The sequence below is a fragment of the Amphiprion ocellaris genome, chromosome 22, assembly GCF_022539595.1.
Source record: "Amphiprion ocellaris isolate individual 3 ecotype Okinawa chromosome 22, ASM2253959v1, whole genome shotgun sequence".
NCBI lineage: Eukaryota > Metazoa > Chordata > Actinopteri > Pomacentridae > Amphiprion > Amphiprion ocellaris.
In genome coordinates, this window is record NC_072787.1 from 9,208,139 (window position 1) to 9,229,013 (window position 20,875).

Below are 20,875 nucleotides of genomic sequence, written 5' to 3' on the forward strand. Positions count from 1 at the left end.
GGGACAATTTATTTCAGTCTAGGCCACAAATGGTACACACATGACTAAAATGGTGAGTAAAGCACATCAAAGCACTAAACATTACACTTTGTCTCTCTCGGTCTGTGCTGAAATGTGAAATTTTTCCATCTCCTGTGAATTATTATGAAAACATTTGTTCCCCTCATAGATATTACCTACAGGAAACCAAAACACATGGATTTTTTGGTGCAACAAGAAATCTGAAGCTACTTAGTGAATACTTATAACTGAACATTTGCAGTAAAGCGTTACAAAATGCTGAAAAAAACCCTAAGTGCATTTTCATTAGAAGCTGCTTCATGTGGGTTTTTCCTGGATTCCCCATCTGGTAGTCAGATCATTCAGATAAGGATGAATCAAGCGTAAGCAAAGCCCTCCTCTACATTACTTTTAATTGCTCATATTTAGTCATGGGCAGTATCTACTACAGCTTTTGCATCAAGGAAATTCAAGTGGTTATAATGAGTGAGGTGTTTCTGTTTATCTGCTGCCCACTCTTCCTCTTTTTAAAAGCGTCACATTAGAGTGGGCGGTGATCTCGGCTGTGGAGGGGTTTGCCTCAGACTGATCTGAAAGCTGGAGCATTTACATTTTCAGTTACTTTCCACTGAATGTGGCAAACAGATACTGCCATCTGCTGGTAACATTGGACACAACCTCCTCTCAAGTACAGACAAGAAAACTCACCACTGACCACAGTGCTGCTATGAGCTCTCTAAACAGATTAAAACATGAGGTCTGTCAGAAGCTTTAGATGGTGTGTGTTTTTTGGCTTCTGTTTGACCCTGACCTTTGTACCTCATTCGTTGACCATATTCCATAAACTGTGTGATTCCACCTGCTGTGCTCTCCGTTTCTGTTCCTTAACGTACAAAGGACCATCTGTCTTGAAGACAGGGATCCGAGGGCCAAAAGAGATTTACTGGTTTAACTACAAGTGAGAAATCAAACAAACACAATCCAAGGGGGAATGGCATCATTAATTCTACCAGGATCTCATTTAGTAACATGACATATTTTGTGTATTTCCTTCTCAGCATTTGATATACTTTTTGCAGTAGATCACACTGTAATCATAAAGTGACATATAGATGCTGGGATTGAGTCCATTACCTCACACATGCAAACCATGCGTGCTACCACTGAGCTCCATCCATGTGCCAAAATACGTGTAGCAGTAACACACTGAGCAAGTATTGGTCTCAATCTGTCCCCCAAACTGAGCAGAAAACCACAAGTGTTCTTGGAGAGAAAATTTTCTGTTTCCTTTCTTAATATGTTTTATGATTCTTTAGAGCACCACATATAGACAAAGAGTCTTTCTTAGAATCAGTTGGTTGCTTATAAATCTTCCCATGAGAGATTTCATTTTGGAGATAGTGGGGACTGAACCCGGAGCCTCATACATGCAAATGTGAACATGGCAGGGATATCACAGAATCACAGTAGAAGCTGTCCACAGAAATTTTGAAAATAGCAACTCAACAGCAGATTCAGGGTGGCATGGTGGTTTCAAAGGTCATAGCTAGAAGGTCCCGGGCTTGAATCTTGGCCTGGGGTCTTTCTGTGTGGAGATTTCATGTTCTTACTTTGCCTGCATGGGTTTTCACTGGGTCCTCCAACTTCCTCCCACAATCAAAGACATGGTGAGGTAATTCTGAAATGTCCATAGGTGTGAATGTGAGTGTGTTTGGTTGTCTGTCTCTTTGTGTGGCCCTGTGATAGACTGATGACCTGTCCAGGGTTTATCCTGCCTTCCATCTAAGTCAGCTTGGATAGACTCCAACCTGATTACACGAATCTTCACATGAATCAATAGTGGAATTAATTGTTACTTTCAATGCTTCATGTGACCTCAAGTCAAAAATCCTAAAACATGTGGGATCAGGACAGACACAAAGACAAATCCAGAGTTCTATCCAGAGCCAGAATGACTGTTCATTTTCATGCTAACATGTATTCTGTTTACTCGTCCTCACATTTCTTTGGTCAGTGATAATATTACCAGTGAGTGACAGCAAATCAGAGATTGTTGAACTTTGTTCATCCTGTAAACTGTGCATGTCAGACAAGAAGGAAAATGGTGTTGGGTGCTATAGTATTCTTTGGGTCAGCATTCTTTGGGTAGTAGAAGGTCAGCAGTTCAATTCCACCCTCTTGCAAAGGTGGAGAAAAGCTTTGGATCCCATCTTGGTGCTCTGTGACAGTATTTGTATTCTGGCTGGTTGTCTCTGATTATCTGACTCAAACACAAATTATATCCATACACACTTTGTTTTTCTTACTGTTTGTGAATTTGTTAATGAGGATGTTCTGCAGTGAATGTCTACATGTCTCAACATGTGTTAATGATGTTGGTTGTTGTTGCCGAGTGGTGGAGGTGATGGAATAGAAATCCACTGAGGTCTCATTGCACAAGTTTGAACTGTTTATAAATGTTGGAGCCAAAAACAAACACATAAACAGTTTTATGTGTTTGTCAGAAAAGTAAGACTGAACTGTGAGGAACGTAACTTTGTATCAGAGAGGCACATTGAAGTTAGATGTTTCTGAGCTCATAGTTGATATTTCATAACTTAAATCCATGTGGGTACAATGATGTGGCTGTAGGAACTGTTTTCTGTATGTTATCATTACTGCCCAACTGATGCTAGGGTTGATGCCATGCCTGCTGTAACTTTCATCCACTATGTAGTGCACTACAAAATCATCACAAGCCAACTAACATGTAGTGTACAGAAGCTGTACCCGTTACTTTCTAATCTCCGTTTGTTGTTAGAAAGAATAACATTCAGACAATAACTAAATATTGTTAAATTGATATTGATAAATCAGACAAATCAACATTTAAAATACTTAAATCTGCTGAACTGCAGTATTTTACAACCCTTAAGAGACTTTATTAATTGAGAGTACACTATGTGGTGAATTATTTCTGATACTTTCTCAGTTGTGATCAGTCATTTACAACAGTGTGACACTGTTCACACAGCTGTCATGAGTTTGTGTTGTGTTTTTGTCATTATTTGAAGTGTTCTGTAAATATAATGGCGACAGTACTAACTACTGATAAAGAATAACATCTATCAAGTGCAAAGTGTGGCAGCAGCGGGGGTGTTGTGTTCTTTATTGTTGGTGATGATCAATGATCAATGAAGTCCGTCTGTGAAGTTGTCTATCAGAAAAACAAGTGTTGGTTACTAGAGACATATAGCTGTTCACTGTCACTGTTTGCACTCTGGCTGATGTCTCTAAAGCCCTCTTCAGACATGAGCTCTGTTCAGTTAATCTATGTAACATTCGCATTTTACCTAGGGCCTTATACACAGCAACCTCCTCCTGACTTCATGTGTCACCCTGAACAAATCATTCTTTATACATGTGATGAAATACGACACAAATGCCTTTGAAGCTGAGCGTGGTGGCTGAAAGTACCCCACTATTAATATGTTTAAATGATCAATGTAGATACCACAACAGCAGAGGATAAACCCAAAGACACCAATCAGCTCCATAGTGACCATGTTGTAGGTGAAGCTGTCAGAGCTTCATGGTTGCTGCTGAGGAGGTGGAGTGCTTTTTCCTCCATTGTTGGAGACCATGGTAGATGATGAAGATGAAGAGAGGGAGCAGGAGGACGTTGGTGAAGATGAACGAGGTGAAGATGAGGGAGCTTGGGCTGGAGATTAGACAATAGATGTATAAAGGGAAGCCACAGCTAATGGAGGAAATGTTTGGATGAAGAAGGGAGTCGTTGAAGGATGAGGAGGAGTTTACAGACATGTCTGGAAGAGAAGAAGACATGACAATCAAACGGATTAAATCTTTGAATATCATCTTAGTATCTGTGAAAGAAAAGAGATCTCAATTATGTTTTCAGGGCTAACTGATTGCTTTTATGTCTTAGTACAAAAAAGGGAAAAATGCACATGTTCTCATCCGTATGGTTTCAACTACTTCTTCATTCAACTTTACAAATACTGGTCTGATGTTTTCTTTCAGGTGGGGAGTCTTTAGTAAATACTGTACATGTTTCTACATATTTCAGTCCTCTGCACGGCTGTGCATTCAAGACGATACTGATGGTAAAAAATTTAAAGCCAGCCAACCTTCTGAGTGTTTGTTTCTGAGCTTCCTCCCTCTGTGTCTCTCTTCGGTGGACTCCGTGGAGTGTTTGATCCAGATATACTATAGTGGCTGTATATTACAGCAACACTCCACCTCTGAGTTCAGTTCAAATATGTTTCATTTGCATTGATAAAACACTGCGACAATGAAAACTGACTGTCAGATGATCACTTGATAGATGAAAAATTGCAGAAACACGCTATGAACACACACACACACACACACACACACACACACACACACACACACACACACACACACACACACGCACGCACACACACACTTCAAATGATGTCCAGACAAAGTTTGTGTGTTCAAATCAGAGCATCCCTCACTGTGTGCTTGTTAAATGTTTGTGTTATTTTAATCACACCTGTTACCAGTTTATTAATGCTTTAAAATAACAATCACAGTATTATTGTTGGTATATTTTTAATTGCAGATAATTCAAGCATTAAAAACCTTTACCTGGCTACAGTCTTCAAACATCATCAGTTCCTTCTGACTCAATAATGCAGGGAAATGTTGTCTTTAAAAGGACATGTATTAAGTCAGTGTTCATTATGTAATAGAGTTGTCTCATCTGTCCCAGCTGCACATAGCTTCCTAACCAGTGGGATATACTAGAACAGAATTCCACTGTATTAATGTACAGAGGTGGAAAAAAAGTTTTCAGACACCCTTAAAATTTTACACAATCTCAAATATTACCACGAAATATTTGTGGAAAAATCTTTTTTCTGTTTCTAAAGGTGGGCTGCATTAGACATCCATCCATCCATCCATTATCTATACACCGCTTAATCCTCACTAGGGTCGCGGGGGGGCTGGAGCCTATCCCAGCTGACTCGGGCGAAGGCAGGGGACACCCTAGACAGGTCGCCAGTCTGTCGCAGGGCCACATACAAAGACAAACAAGCACTTTCACATTCACACTTACGGGCAATTTAGAATGATCAATTAACCTCAGCATATTTTTGGACTGTGGGAGGAAGCCGGAGTACCCGGAGAAAACCCACGCATGCACAGGGAGAACATGCAAACTCCATGCAGAAAGATCCCGGGAAAGCCGGGACGCGAATCAGGGATCTTCTCGCTGCAAGGGGAAAGTGCTAACCACTATGCCACTGTGCAGCCCCTGCATTAGACAGACACATACAAATACAAATGATATTTCATTGTTTACAAGAAAAACTAAAAAGCTAAATTCTTGACAGTTTCAGTCTGTCAGGTCTCAACATTGTCGGTATCAAAGTTAACAAATAACAGAGAATGTGTTCAAAACTGAACAAAATCCAATCCAATCCAACTTTATTTATATAGCACTTTAAACAACCACAGATTGAAGCAAAGCACTGTACATCCAGAACAAGGCAAATAAAATGAGAAATACACAATAGAAACACTAAAAACAAATAAAATCCAAAATACACAAGAAAGGCACTAAAAACAAATAAAATCCAAAATACACAGTAAAAGCACTAAAAACAAATAAAATCACACAATAAAGGCAATAAAAACAAATAAAATCAAAATCTCATGCTGGATGGAAAGCCAGGGAATAAAAGTATGTTTTAAGACAAGTCTTAAAAATGGACAGGGAAGGGGCCTGTCTAAGGTGCAAAGGCAGTTTGTTCCACAAAACTGGGGCAACCACAGAGAAGGCTCTGTCCCCTCTGAGCTTCTGCTTAGATTTAGGTGTGTCCAGGAGCAGCTGATCAGCTGACCTGAGAGATCGGACAGGAGTATAAGAGTAAAGCAGCTCAGAGAGGTATGGCAGGGCAAGACCATCTAAGGATTTAAAAACAAATAAAAGAATTTTAAAATGGACTAAAGTGCACAGGCAGCCAGTGGAGAGAGGCCAGAAGAGGTGTGAAAAAAAAACCCATCACATCATGAGATTAATATTTAGTAGTCCTGTCATTAGCAGCAGTAGAGCTTTAATCCTGTCTGAATGTTCTCCACCAGCCTTTCACACTGTTGAGGGATCATCTGGTCCCATTCGTCTTCAATTACTGCTTTAATTTTTCTACATTCTTTGGTTTATGCTTTGAAACAGACCTTTTGGTAATCTACCACAGATCTTCAATCATGTCCAGGATTGATCTGGTCACTCTTAGACCTGGATACTGTGCTCCTGCAGCCACATTCTACTGGTCCTGGATGTGTTCAAAAAGCAGGATCTGTGCTATGTTATGTTCAATGTCAATAATGCAATGACAGTTCTTAATTCAGGTGAGTGTGTTTTCACTGTTGCCAATGGAGTGCTAATCAAAGTAATTCATCCATGAAACAAAGTCCATCCACACCATTGGGGAAGGGATGAAGCTGTGAGGCTTGAGGCCTGCCAATGAGTGGGGTGGGTGAAGGAGTGAATCTTCTCAGACTGTTTTCCAGTTTGGTCAAGGGTAGCTCGCCATCAGTCCAAAATATCCATCGAAGCCTAACCTGTTCAGCAGACAGGCTTCATCATTATCATCATTATCATCAGTCGTAACAATCATATCATTCATTAGTTTCTCACCAACGTTCAGCACGATGGTTGGTTCAGGTTGGTGGCATCCAGAAATCCAAAAGCATGGTTGTGGAGTTGAAGGCCTGTTAGCATTAGCATGAGTATTAGCATGAGCATTAGCATGATACCAACCAGCTTTAAACATGCTTAACAGGAGTTTGAACTCACTTTCTTTGATGCTGTGATTTCCAGGATTCCAGGCTTGTAAAAAGTGAATGGTTGTCCAGATCTGAGTGGTGTGGGGTGATCCTGTTGTTCATGTGACTGTTGTGTGTGACTGAATGAAGCTGATGTGCTTCAAACAAAATTCTTCCAACAGGCATATTGGAAAGGAACCATTTAGTTGTGACCACTGTGAGAAAAGCATTAAGCTAAGATCCATTCAGACTGAGGAGAGACCAAACAGTTGTTTCCATTGTAAGCTAGCATCCAAAACATCAGACAAGTCACATCTTCATCAGAGACTTCATTCTGAATGCAGATTGTACAGCTGTGACCAGAACAAAAAAGCTGTCACCATTCCCCTAACTTCAATGTCATCAGAAATTTCGGTCTGGAGAGAGACCGAACAACTGCCAGCAGAGTGAGAAAACATTCACAACAACTTTTGAACTAAAGCAGGGGTCACTAACTGGCGGACCGCGGTCCGGATCCGGACCCAGACATCGTCTTATACGGACCCGGGCTTGTAATCAGTAAATTGTAACAGGATTTAAATTTGACAAGTCGTTTCTATTTTACCGGCGCAGCTTTTCCAGTGTTTACGGCATTTGTTTATCAGCTCAGGAAACACACAGACCAATTACATACGAGTTCAGCCAGCCCATGTGACGCTACTCAGCCAATGAAGTCTCTGAATTACAGGCGCGGAACATTGCAGCTCTGTCTGCATTCCGATAACAGTCGAGAGACGAGGGACAGACGAGAGGAGGACAAGCAGTAAAGAAAAATAAATAAAGCGACACCGAGAGGAAGACGAAAGGACGTGTGAGCCAGATAGGGATAGAGTAAAAGGCAAAGAAACTGGTGAGCCATAAAAAATTACAAATGGCACTGTCTGAAAAAAGAAAAGTGGACGGCGAAAACAGAGCCTTCAACCCGGAGTGGACAGAGTCGTTTGCGTTCATTCTGCCCTCTGGGAGCACAAAACCTCTGTGTCTGATATGTTCAGAGACCGTGGCACTCATTAAAAGTGACAATGTGAAACGCCACTATAAAACAAAACAAAAGATTTTGACCAATCATACCCCATCAAGTCTGAACTGAGGGCACAGAAAATAAGCAGCCTTAGAGCCCAGTATAATAAGTCCACCAGGATCCTGACACATTCATTCACTGCCCAGCGACGTGCTAACGAATGTTCCCTCAGAGTTGCTTGGATTCTGGGGCAACACAAAAAAACATTTAGTGATGGGGAGGTTGTCAAGGAGTGCATGGTGCATGAGTGCAGTAGCTGAAACCTTACTTGAGGGAAAACAAAAAGAAGAGCTTTGTAACAAAATAAAGCAAATGCCTATGTCAGCGTCATCAGCTACAAAGAAAAATGACATATTAACCACAGATGTACTAGCTCAGCTAGATGAAGCCCTTCATAAAGCACCATGTGTAGCCTTGGCTGTAGATGAGGCCACTGATGTGACAGACAATGCTCAGTTGTTAGTTTATGTCAGGTTCTTCAACAAGGACAAGAACATTTTCTGTGAAGACCTGTTAGGTTGGGCTGCACAGTGATGTAGTGGTTAGCACTTTCGCCTTGCAGCGAGAAGATCCCTGGTTCGCGTCCCGGCTTTCCCGGGATCTTTCTGCATGGAGTTTGCATGTTCTCCCTGTGCATGCATGGGTTTTCTCCGGGTACTCCGGCTTCCTCCCACAGTCCAAAAATATGCTGAGGTTAATTGATCATTCTAAATTGCCCGTAGGTGTGAATGTGAGAGTGATTGTTTGTCTCTATATGTGGCCCTGCGACAGACTGGCGACCTGTCTAGGGTGTCCCCTGCCTTCGCCCGAGTCAGCTGGGATAGGCTCCAGCCCCCCCGCGACCCTAATGAGGATTAAGCGGTGTATAGATAATGGATGGATGGATGGATAACTTTGCACCATAATTTCCTCCAGAATGTGTAGATCTATAGTCTCTACTCACCCCTTCCCGTTTGCTGCAGCTGTAGTACACCAGCTCACTCACGACTCTGCTCAAACAGTGTGAAACTACTTTATGCTCGTAATATTGAAGTATATCAGCCATGCATATTTGAACTGGGGACTGAATCTTAGTTGTGAAATAATAGCCATCTGAAATCATATGTTTGAAATCAGCATTGTTACACTGCAGCTTTAAGGCAGAAATGCTCAGCCATTTCTTTGACTGCTTTTGTTTTGCTTACTTGTCTTCGAACGCATAAAATATGGACATATTAGCAAGGTATAAACCAACAACAATATATGATTTTCACTGGAGTGGATCTTTAGATTTGTCTGAAATTCCATATTGCATGATTTATAAGGAGGGTATTGATTTTTTGAGAAACACTGAATGTAAACGTAACTTTTATGTGTTTACAAGAAAACTCCAAAGGGCACCTTTGACAGCAGTACAGTTTGCTTTGTTTCCTAAGTTCAAATAAGCACTTTCATAAGTTGACTATTTTTTCCTACAAGTTAAGTAAATATTTTGATGACAGGGTGACATTGAAATCCTTCAAATATTCTTATATATACTTGTCACAATACAGAATTTCCAGAATAATACACGTGCAAGTGAAGCATTGCTTAATCATTGTGCTTACAAACATACAGAGTCCGTATCAGTGCTGGACCTGTGGATCTTGTCATTTTGTCACCTTTTTCTGGCTCTGTAAATAATGTACTTATTACAGCATTATTGGCTGGTACAAAAAAAGACCACATTTTTCTGTTGTTTGTAGAGTGTATCTGTCTCCATAGATACTATTTATTATTGTTGATACAAAAAAAGAGAGGTCATATATTGAAAGTAATTATGTGCGAGTTACGGTGGCCGAGAGGTGCAAAAAAAATTTACATAATGCAAAACATTTTTACAACCTCCAAGACAAATTTACAAGCGACAAAACACTTATACAACCTCCAAGACAAATTTACAAGCGACAAAACACTTTTACAAGTCCGAAAACACTTTTACAAATCCAAATTTAACCGGAAAGGGAATGTCCCAACTCCGGGGTATAACCGGAAGTGACAACGAGGAGCGGCTAATGCAACTTTTCGTTGTTGTTAATGGTGAACCAAGCGAGCGGGTGACTGTTGCATCGTGGCCCAAATAACTTTGCACAACATCTCAAGTTTAGTTCAGTTGTTTTTACTGAAGCTCGTGCACAACCACCAAGCACATATCTTTTAGGTACCGCTTCTTCTGTGGTTCTCTCACAACAGTAATATTCAGTAGGTAACATTACGCTCGTGCGCCCTCTACTGGAGAAACCGTATAACAACAATATAACGTAATAATTACTGTCCACAGTATACTTGTACATTTAACTTGGAACAAGCCTTGGTATAACATTTAAAACAATAATATTAAATCTCAGTATACCACGGTGATGTTTTGCCCGTTTTGTGGGTAACATATGAACCGATTGACGCGGTTTTGGTTTTCGTGTGGTCGGTCTTTAGAGTGTTTAAATGTCGCAGATCAGACCGACAGAGTGCATTAGCCGCTCCTCGTTGTCACTTCCGGTTATACCCCGGAGTTGGGACATTCCCTTTCCGGTTAAATTTGGATTTGTAAAAGTGTTTTCGGACTTGTAAAAGTGTTTTGTCGCTTGTAAATTTGTCTTGGAGGTTGTATAAGTGTTTTGTCGCTTGTAAATTTGTCTTGGAGGTTGTAAAAGTGTTTTGTCGCTTGTAAATTTGTCTTGGAGGTTGTAAAAGTGTTTTGTATTATGTAAATTTGGATTTTGGATTTCTAAAAGTGTTTTTGGACTTGTAAGAGTGTTTTATCGCTTGTAAATTTGTCTTGGAGGTTGTAAAAGTGTTTTGTATTATGTAAATTTGGATTTTGGATTTCTAAAAGTGTTTTTGGACTTGTAAGAGTGTTTTATCGCTTGTAAATTTGTCTTGGAGGTTGTAAAAGTGTTTTGCATTATGTAAATTTGGTTTGCACCTCTCGGCCACCGTAGCGAGTGTTCGGAGAGAAAATGCCAAATGGAAGATCTCATTAGATGAAGGAAGAGATTGACCTGGATCAAAACGCATCAGTGTCCACCCACCGAGTGTAAACTTGTTGAGAAATGTTGGTTGTCTTGACAGAAAGGTCACTAATGCACAATGAAAAAAAGAAACATTTGAAATCAGAATGCCAGTTTTACCGCATAAGTGTTTTTATTCAGGCTTTGTTTAAGATAAAATGATGCAGTTTAACATAATAGCAGTTTAATTACGGTGAAGGTTACAGCACATAGTGAGGCGTTACTGTCTCTGAGTGGAGGCAGATGTAAGATGTCTTTTTTTTTTTTGTTACAGGCCTGGTGAACGTTAGTTGAGTGTTGATTTCTGAAAGCATCTGTGTTTGCTGTGTAACACAAACTGTGTATCTAACAACACCCTACATGTGCCATAATTCACACCTCAAAGTTTTACCTCGTCAGTTATCGTCACCATCTTACCACTTCTGTCGTGACTGTACTGCATATGGTCTTTGTTAGTGTAGATATTTGGTCTGTGCATGCGTTTGCTCAGACAGATGCTGTGCCTGCCTGGTTTTTAAGGTCAATAAAATTTTCCTCTTTTTAGTTTTCAAAAGTAATTTTGCCTTTTTGTTATTAGAAATCCAAAGATGTTGGTTTGTAAATGAATTAGTGCCACAGTCTTTATACTAAATGGCAGCTATTGCTACTTAACATAGTGAGAGAGACTCGATTGCACAGCTAAAACCAACAATTGTAATCGTAGTAATAAATACATCATCTACCACAGTAATTTGATTATTTAAGCATTCGTTTCTTGTCACAAGTTGTGGTAACAGGCGTTAAAATACGAATCAGGGTTGTTGTTGTCATTGTGGGGTAAAATGAATGTGGTCAATAATGGGTCATGTGCTTAAACATTAGATTCTTATACAATACCTATGAAAAAATATTGTTTTTCAGTGAAGAATCGTAGTCAGTGTAGTCTGGCTTTTTAAAAAAAATTACGATGTAAAGATTCTTTTATGTCAAAGTGAAACAGATTCTACAAGCTAATGTCAGTTAATTACAAATGTAAAATAAGTGCTTGCATAAGTACTAGAGCCCTGTAAAGAGACACAGGTGCAGCCAGAAGTTACACAATTAAACTGACTGTGCAAGAATGAGACTAGTGAGGCAGGCCACCAAAACACCAATGACTCCTCTGAAGGAGTTACAAGTTTCAGTGGCTGAGATGGTAAAAACTCTATACAGCTGTTGCCTGGTCTTCACCAGTCAAAGCTGAATGGGAGAGTGACAAATAGAAAGTCACTGCTGAAAAAAATGATTAAATCTTAGGCTTCACCAGAAGGTATGTGAGAGACTCTGAAGTCAACTGGAAGAAGGTTCTTTGATCCAAAGAGACCGAAATTGAGCATTTTGGCTTTGTTTGGTGGACAACAAGCACTGCACTTCATCACAAACACACCTGATGCCATGATGCTGCCACCGCCATGCTTCACGGTGGCAGCATCATAATGCATCTCGGCAGCAGGCCCAGGAGGTCTTGTAAAGGTAGAGGTAAAATTAATGCTGCAAAGTAGAGGGAAATCCTGGAGGGCAACCTGATGCAGCCTGCAAGAGAACTGTGACTTAGAAGAAGGTTTGTTTTCAAGGAAGACAATGACCTGAAACCAAACCAAATAAAAGCTACACAGAAATGTTTTAACGACAACAAGGTGAATGTTCAGGAGGGCCCAGACATCAATACAAGTTGGGAATTTGCGAGAAGCCTTGAAAAGTGCTGGTCACTCATAACCTCTGTGTAAACCGAAAGAGTTCAAGTGAATACTTTTGTATCGCTTAATTTACGTTTTACATTTTTAAATAGTTGACATTACTTGTAAAAATCTGGTTTTGCTTTGACATGAAACTGACCATGATTCAATGTTAAAAGAAATAAGAAGGGAAAACATCCAGGGGGGTAATTACTCATCAAAAATGAAGTTTTAAACTTTTTTTAAATTGAAATTTCATGGAAGGATTTAGTACATAGCATTAAAAAAACACTTCACATTGCTTCAATAGACAGATGTAGACACAACCACAAGACATGGTGTGGTCAAAAAAAAAACTGTTAAACACATAGAAATCTGGTATCACGTGTACATGTAAGATATTGTATTTTAAAGGAGAAGAAAGCATATCACAATCAGAAGATTTGGCAATTTTAAGATCAGATAAACTCGATAAGTCCAAAAAATCCTCTACTAGGTGTTGAGATATTTGAGTGGTGAACTGATGAACTCATGGACACAAATATTCACGCCGCAGAGCCAAGATGAAAGAAGTGACTGCTTCAGAGGCTTGTTTCATTTAATCCGATCATCCCACAGCTGCATGAAAAGATGTGGCTTCCACCTGATGAGACACTGTCAGATTGACTGACATGTGCAGTCATGTTTCTCAATCAAAGCAGCAGTACTGTGTCATAACACACTCAGTAGCCATAATTTTGTCAAAAACGAATAAGGTGCCTACTGTAAATTGAGTAAGTTTAGAAAAAAAGTCACAAAATTGTCATCATAAACTAAGATCCTAAAAATCAAAGTACACTTTAAGTCAAATACAGCAGAGTAAGAAAAAAGTACAAAGGGTTCAAAACAAAGATAACATGTTTTTGTCAATAAATAAATGACCTGTAATTCTATATATTTTTAAATTAAATTCAACACCAGACACCACACATTAAATAAGTCAGTAAATGTCATTTGGAAATAGTGAGGACAATATGTGTAACATCTGCCTGTTTTTGCTGCTTCCTAGATTGCTTGAAACTTTGCTTTCAAAGTTTGAAAGAATTCAAAGAATGGCCAAAACACAAAAGCGACAAAAAGGTAGGGGCTGGTTTCAACTTTTATTTTACTCTATTTACAAGCAAATAGCATATCAATGCCCCACGCCTGTCTTTTTTGGTGAATATTGATTGAGTTGATCATGAGTAAAATCTGGGTCATAAGTAGCATTAATTTTTGAGTTAGAAATTCTTAAGGAGATTTGAGGTCATGCCAATTTTAGCCGTTTTCTTTGCACCAATCTGGAGAAATGTTTGAAGTGCCATAATTTGAAACATAATATTGCTAGAGTCCTGAAATTTTGCAGGCTCACTGATATGTGCATGTGGTCTTCAATGGTGCAACCCTGCCTAGATGGACTAATACAAACCAACGATGTGATGATGCAAATTTTGTCAAAATATTTAAATATTTCTGTCTGCACCGATATTCCATCAACCATAAAACCTTTATTTTTCACTCTAAGAGAATGTTTTTCCCCCCAGTGATTGGCACTAATAGAATCTTCAAAAATGTAGAGTTTGGTGCCATTCAGATGAATACTTAACAAAAATATTAAAATTACTATTTTTTTTGCATTTATGGCCAATGTTAAGATAATCATTGAGCATCCATCAGTGGTCTCAACTGGAGGAGTTATACAATATTGTGATATGTTTCTTTAAAAAAAAAAAAAAAAAAAAAAGTGATACCACAAGCTCATGTTCAATGTTCAATTGAACGTATTCAGTTCAATTTGTTTTATGCATGACCTCACCTCTCTTGAAGAATTAAAAAAAAAATTTCTTTGTGATCAAACATTTTACACACATTTTACTTACTGACAAACAAGAGATGATCAGGTGCGAACTTTTTTTTAAAAAAATGGTGAAATGAGGTGGAATGACCCACATAGATATTTAATTTTTAAATTCTATGCATATATCCAAACATCCATTCACTGTTCTTCTAGCATACAGTTGTGTCTTCTATGAGCATTTTTTTTGCAATGTTTGTCAGTATTAAAAATGGTGACTGTAAATTCATGACAAAAGGCAAATATATCCGCAGTACAAGTGTGGGTGGTTTTTAATAATTATGCTGATATTCTTTTTTTTAAAGTTATTTTTTGGGGGGGCTTTTTTGGCCTTTATTATAGTTGAAAGTGGAGAGAGAGACTGAAAACATGGGGAGAAGAGTGGGGAAAGGACATGCAGCAAATGGCCAGGTACTATAATCCCTGTTTATTGGTTGCCTGCTCAGCCAGTTGAGCTACCGGGTCGCTTGAACTGCTGATATTCTTGTTGAATTGTGTGCAAATATCAGCTGATGCTCTGTGGACACATCATCGGTGACCCATCAGGTGTTTTAGGTCTTTTGACATCAAACACTTTCCTCCAGATGACCCAGCGGGGGTTGACCAGGCCTCAGCTTGTGTCCAGATGACTAACTACTCTCCTCTTTTGAGTCATCTTGAGGCTTTCTCTGCCGCTTTGCAGCTCTCCTCCTGTCACCTTCAATACCCAGCTGGTTGAAGGCTCTGCTTAAGGAACAGGCTGCAAATCCTCTGCATCCTCTCTCCACAGTTAGACACCTTGTCCTCCATCCAAACTGCTGGCAGTTGCTGATGAGTCCTGTATACTTGGAGAGCTTCCTTTCGAAGGCCTTTTCCAAGACATCTAACCCATGGGACTGTCAGCTCCAGCAGCACAGCTTCTTTGGTGGACTGTGACGACTATGTGGTTGAGGAACTTCAGCTGATTTCTAAGGTCCACCCATAGCTGTCAGTCTTCTGCAGATGTTCTTTTTGTAGTTTTTGGTGGGTTGTGGCTGATCCCTAGTTCTGACAAAGGCCTGCTTGGTTGGTCAGAACTGCTCTGTAAAGAAACACAAACTGTAGTCTGCTCTTCTTTTACCAAGTTGTATTAGCTCAGTAGCAGATTGCAATGTGATCTGATGGTTAAACTACAGGGTAATTACTTTTGCAGAATATTCTTTAACACATCTTGAGAGAGTGTGTGAAAGATGGCAGATATTCTTGACATGGTGTGCGAAGCAGCCATTTACAGTTTGGTTTTCAAATTGATTTTCGCTCTAAATGAGAAAGGCTTGAAGTTTGACAGTCAAATGATTTTGATCACAAGACTTGGACAAAGTGGATTAATTTATAAGCCTTTGTAAATACAAAGAAAGAGCAAGGTAATTTGGTTTTCCTCTGCTGTCCTGTGTTCTCGGTAGCAGCAGTACTGCTCAGGAGCAGCCACATACTTTCTTTCTTGTGATTCCAAAATGTTTTACCCTTTAAAAGGTTCAGTCATAGAATATCTAATCAGTATGAACTTTTCACGATAGTAGAAGACAAATGCACTGCACAAACCCATGCATCACACTGTTAAAATGGATGTTGTCAGTATTTAGGTGTCTGAAATGTGCCAGATAGACATGACTCAGGTTTATTAGAGACCCGAGCCACACTTTAACATCACATTGTGTAGGCCCAGAACACTTAATGCTATATATTTCAGTGTTTGGTTTGTAATTTCTGCAGAGCAAATGGTGACATGCTTCAATGTGGAAACCCACAATGCACCCATATGGAAAAGAAATAGAAAAAACTTATAGGAAGTAACATCAATTCCAGTAATAAATCTTTGTTTTATATGTGTTGTGCTTATAAGTCTCATACTATGATTTACTCCTGAAAGTGGCCACTTTCGCATTCTTTTCATAGAGCACAATTAAAAGAATTAAGTATGAAACAAGTAAAAATTATGTATGTGATATATAAGGAAAGTGCATGGCAAATTCTGTTTTCCACACATGTTTCATATAAGCTTTGTAGATTTTAACTATATGTCTGTTTTAAAGACATATCAATTTCATATATGAATACATACAATGATATATAGGTTTTCTGCATGTAAAGTGTATATAATTTGCAGGGAAATTAAGCTGTCTTTGTATGCTTTATATAAACTAATTATATGTCATGCGATTAAAATTACCTAAAACATATATGGGTAATATACTATTACATACAGTTCTTTTGTATGCTGTAGTATATGTCAGCCTATAAAATGTACAATAGCAGCATAAAAAACATATATTTTTAGTTTATGAATTTATAAAAGTTATATATAAAGTTTTTATAGTCAAAAACAAATGAATTAAGTGACATTTGAACCTATACTGACACAGCAATCGGCTCAAACTTAGTTGAAAACTAGCAAGGCACAGATTGCCAGGTCAGCACCCATAACAACTAATTTCTACCATTACAATCCCATTCCAGTTAGATAAATGCAGTCTTTCACTATCAGTAATACTGAAAACGTGGGTGTTAGGCAAACCTTTAATTTAATAGACTTTATTAGCAGCAATGAACAGTTAAATATTGCTAGCATTCAGTCAGAGCTCTGTATGTCAATAAATCACATCTCTTTACAGAGTAAACGAAACCACCAAGTTTGGAAATTCCAAAAATTTCTTCAGAACATTCATGTGCAAAATTAGGGAGATCAAAAACCAGCCCACTTATAACAATTTCTCCCTAAAAAAGCTTGGCTACAAATAAGCTTGTCATTATGACAACAATGAACTTAATTCGAGGTGGATAACGTTTGTGGTGTTGCATCAGCATTCCTGTATTTTTTGTGTCATTACTGTCTCACCCAAAGCCAGATCCCAAACCCCTGTGTGTCCCCGTTTTGTAGATGCAAAGCTGTTATATATGAAGCCAACTTGTTAGGTTGTTTTACAATGGAAAAACACAAATCAACCCAATTTCGCACAATCACTTACTTAATCACTGATATAACTAGTATTTACCACTGCCACAATTATTTCCACTGACTTATCCACCATCTATCATCTATCTATCTATCAATCATCCAATATAGTGTATGGGATTTGCATGGAGAAGTTTACTAAAATGAAAAATATCATGTTGTATGAACTCTGATGCCCAAATGTCTCTATCAAATAAAAAAATATACTTCAAACGACAAAATGCTTACTAAATGTGTTAAGGGCACTTAAAACAGCAGAGGATAGCCTACAATGGCATGTCATGAGAAGACCAATACTACCCCTGTACAAGGAAAAGGAAAAAAGGAAAACCAGATAGTATTCTATAAATTACATTTCTCCATTTGGTATTAATGGTATTCAGCATTTCTTTAATAACAACAACGTAAATATGTTGGGTTGTTATGTTCTAAATGCATCTCCCATAGAATTCAACACAACTGGCATTAAAATCTGTCACCGTAAAATGTTGGTATGATATAATGACTCTTTCTTCTTTTAAGTTCCTTGTCTGAAGTGAGGAAATACAATAACAGCATTGGTCTACTGGCATAACACATAACATGAAAAGCTGAAAACGTACTGTAAATGGCATCTAATTTATTTTTGTCCAGTGGTTGACGAGCATGTCCTCCGCCTCGTTTGCCCCCTCGAAGATTGCTCACCAACAGTATCTCCACTGGGAAGAATGCCGTCAGCACATGCCTCACAAATACTGTCGCAGAATTTGCATTCAGGGCATAGGCCCACGCCATTTTCTCAATCATGACTCCAGTCCCAGGATGGATCTCCACCTGTGTAAGGAGACATAATCAGCATTTAGAGTTCAAATGTGTACCCAAGAAACTGGAGACATATAAGATTAGACCAGCCATACATGTTAAAACTTATTCAGATGTAATTTATGCACTGTATTTATTTATTCTTTAAAAACCAATTACCTTCGAAGACTTGGAGTCCATTAGTGATGTGACACTGGATGGTGCAGATCTGGGGAGGGACTGCAGTGAACTGGCAGATGAAGAACTGTGCCTGGACTGCGGAGAACTCTGGGGGGGCAGTGGTGGTGTGGAATGCTCCAACCTGGATCTCTTAGGAGGTGCAGCCAAATCAATTATATCCTTCATAGTCCTTAGGAGCTCCTGCACATCTATATACAGTACAGTAACAAAAAAATTGGTGAAGATCATTCTTCTTGAGTACAAAGTACCCCATAATACAGTAACTACAGCCTAAAGTGATTTAGAAAAAAGTGGTCTGGTGGTTTAATGAGAGACATGAAGGAAAACCTTGAACAACCAACTCCTTCAGTTTAGCATTCTCTTCTTTCAGGTCTTTGATCTTCTGCTTTAATTCAACCACTGTGTTTCTTGGACTTGTATCATCTGAAGAAGGCTGTGAACAACCATACATCTTGAGAAAATCTTCTGCAGGGTCTTTCATTGTGAGGTCCATTGACTTCTGGGTGTGAAACAGAATAATTGACAGAAAATAAAAACAAAGACACAGTTGATGGTAGAGTTTAGCAGCTGAACTGTACAGATAACACATTCAGTATCAAGAATCTTTTTCTTAATAGCTAGCTAGTAATGGCTATTATATGGTAGTGCTAATACCTTCTTACATAACACCACTGAGAAATATGGTCACCACAAAATAGTTAAAAGTAAATTGATGTCACCTTGACATGCAATGACTGAGTCAGGATCTGAGTCTCAGTGTCAGTTGAGTCATTTGAATCATCCTGATATTTTTTTGGGTAAACTGATACCCTCTTGGTCAGCGCTGCAGGTTCATCTTCCTTCAGTAGTAAGTTAAGTTTACGGGTTGTCTCAAAACGAGTAGCTAAACAACAAAGGACGAAGACAAACAAACAGGTACTCAAACAGCTGATTACTCCAGATCCCTTTTCGTAGCACCAAGCCATGTCACAATTTCAGACAACTGAAATGAATATGGGTAGTGCAGCTGCAAAGTAGTATTACTACTTGACAGAATATACTAATATTTGGGTCATGGATTTCATACACTTTATGTAATAAAACATCTAAAGGCAAAAATCTTATCAAACGGGATCTATGGTCTAATTTGTGTCATCTTAGGGGTCCTTGAAGTGAAAATATGTGGAAGTCACTGATGTAGATTGCTATGGGTATGATTATGAGATTTACTATGTCTTAGTGTTGCTCATGCATTCACTTAGAACCAAGCTGATGTAGATGGGTGACTGTTAATGAAACACTTTAACTGTCAGTTAACAAGATTCTAGCATTTTGTTGTCCAGTATTCATGATGAAAAAGCAATTTTATTTCCATGAACACTTTCTGCTAACTACATTGCAAAATCATCATATATATATTGCACAAGTAGATACTGTACTGTAAAGATGACAGTCTTGACTTGAAATCATAGCAACACCAACTTACCGCTAACAAAAACAACAGTGCCTCTGTAGTGAGGCCACCCTCCTCGCTGTTTCTTCCCATGGCGCCATTCGATCACAGCAGAGTAGGTGGAAATGGGATTCCCATGCTGGTCCATCTTGGAATCATCATAACCCCTTATGGTTTCAGTTTTTACTTCGCTCAGTTTCCCAGAATCCTCTCCTTCACTCCACTGCACCACAGCAAACTTCCTCTCCATGTGTTCTGAAGTGATCAAATAAATCAAATCATAGCTTAGCAATAAATAAATGACCAATAGACAGATGTTATAAATGCTAACCATCAGCTCTTCTGACAAAAAATTATTCTACACAGTAAAAAAAACTGCTGTAGTTTGTACAGTAAACTTTCACAGTAACTTCTCATTCTGTCATTTTACAAAGTTTAATTGTATATCACAACGCACCATTGATATAAAATAATTATTACAGCAGCTAACAGCACTTTTCCACATTAACATATTGTTAAATTACAGGAAAATAGTGTTCAGAGTGGAAATGATATATGGCTGCATTCTGGGAGTTATGTTAGAATTGGAGACAGAGAGGCTGCAAAAAATGCCTCTGTATTTCTTGAGGAGACATAAAGTCTGTAGGTTCAGGCGATTTAAATTCAAGATTTTCTTTAATGCAACAATTTTGTCATCTAAACTGACAAGATCCACATTTCTTACTAATTTTGAAGTGTACTTTTGAACATTCAGCTACCCGCTAATCGTTTTTTGCTAATGCTACCTGAACACAAAATCAAATGGATGTCAAATTTCAGCTATCTAAATATACACACCGGCGTGTAAATGTTCTTACCTCTAACGTTACGTCCACTCAGCTGCATGGTGCACTGTCCATGGGACGACTCGGACGAAGGCAGAATTTGAGTCAGATTTGCCGCTTGTCTTCTTTCAAAATGATGCCATACGTTACTGTTGCGTTAGTTTGCAAGATCTCGCGTTGATAATTTGTGGCCAGGAGAACTGAGTCAAGGCC

The 20,875-nt window shown here is 38.8% G+C and overlaps 1 protein-coding gene across 1 annotated transcript; it reads right to left on the reverse strand.

Annotated features, from left to right (window-relative positions):
- Window positions 1-17,050: 17,050 nt before the first annotated feature.
- On the reverse strand, window positions 17,051-20,813 carry LOC111571047 (uncharacterized). Its single transcript, XM_023274101.3, has 6 exons — window positions 20,696-20,813; window positions 19,872-20,093; window positions 19,126-19,289; window positions 18,734-18,905; window positions 18,386-18,594; window positions 17,051-18,238 (listed from the first exon to the last, which is right to left on the reverse strand). Exons 1-6 carry the CDS (start codon window positions 20,721-20,723, stop codon window positions 17,891-17,893), a joined length of 1,143 nt encoding a protein of 380 aa, XP_023129869.1. The 5' UTR covers window positions 20,724-20,813; the 3' UTR covers window positions 17,051-17,890.
- Window positions 20,814-20,875: the final 62 nt, after the last annotated feature.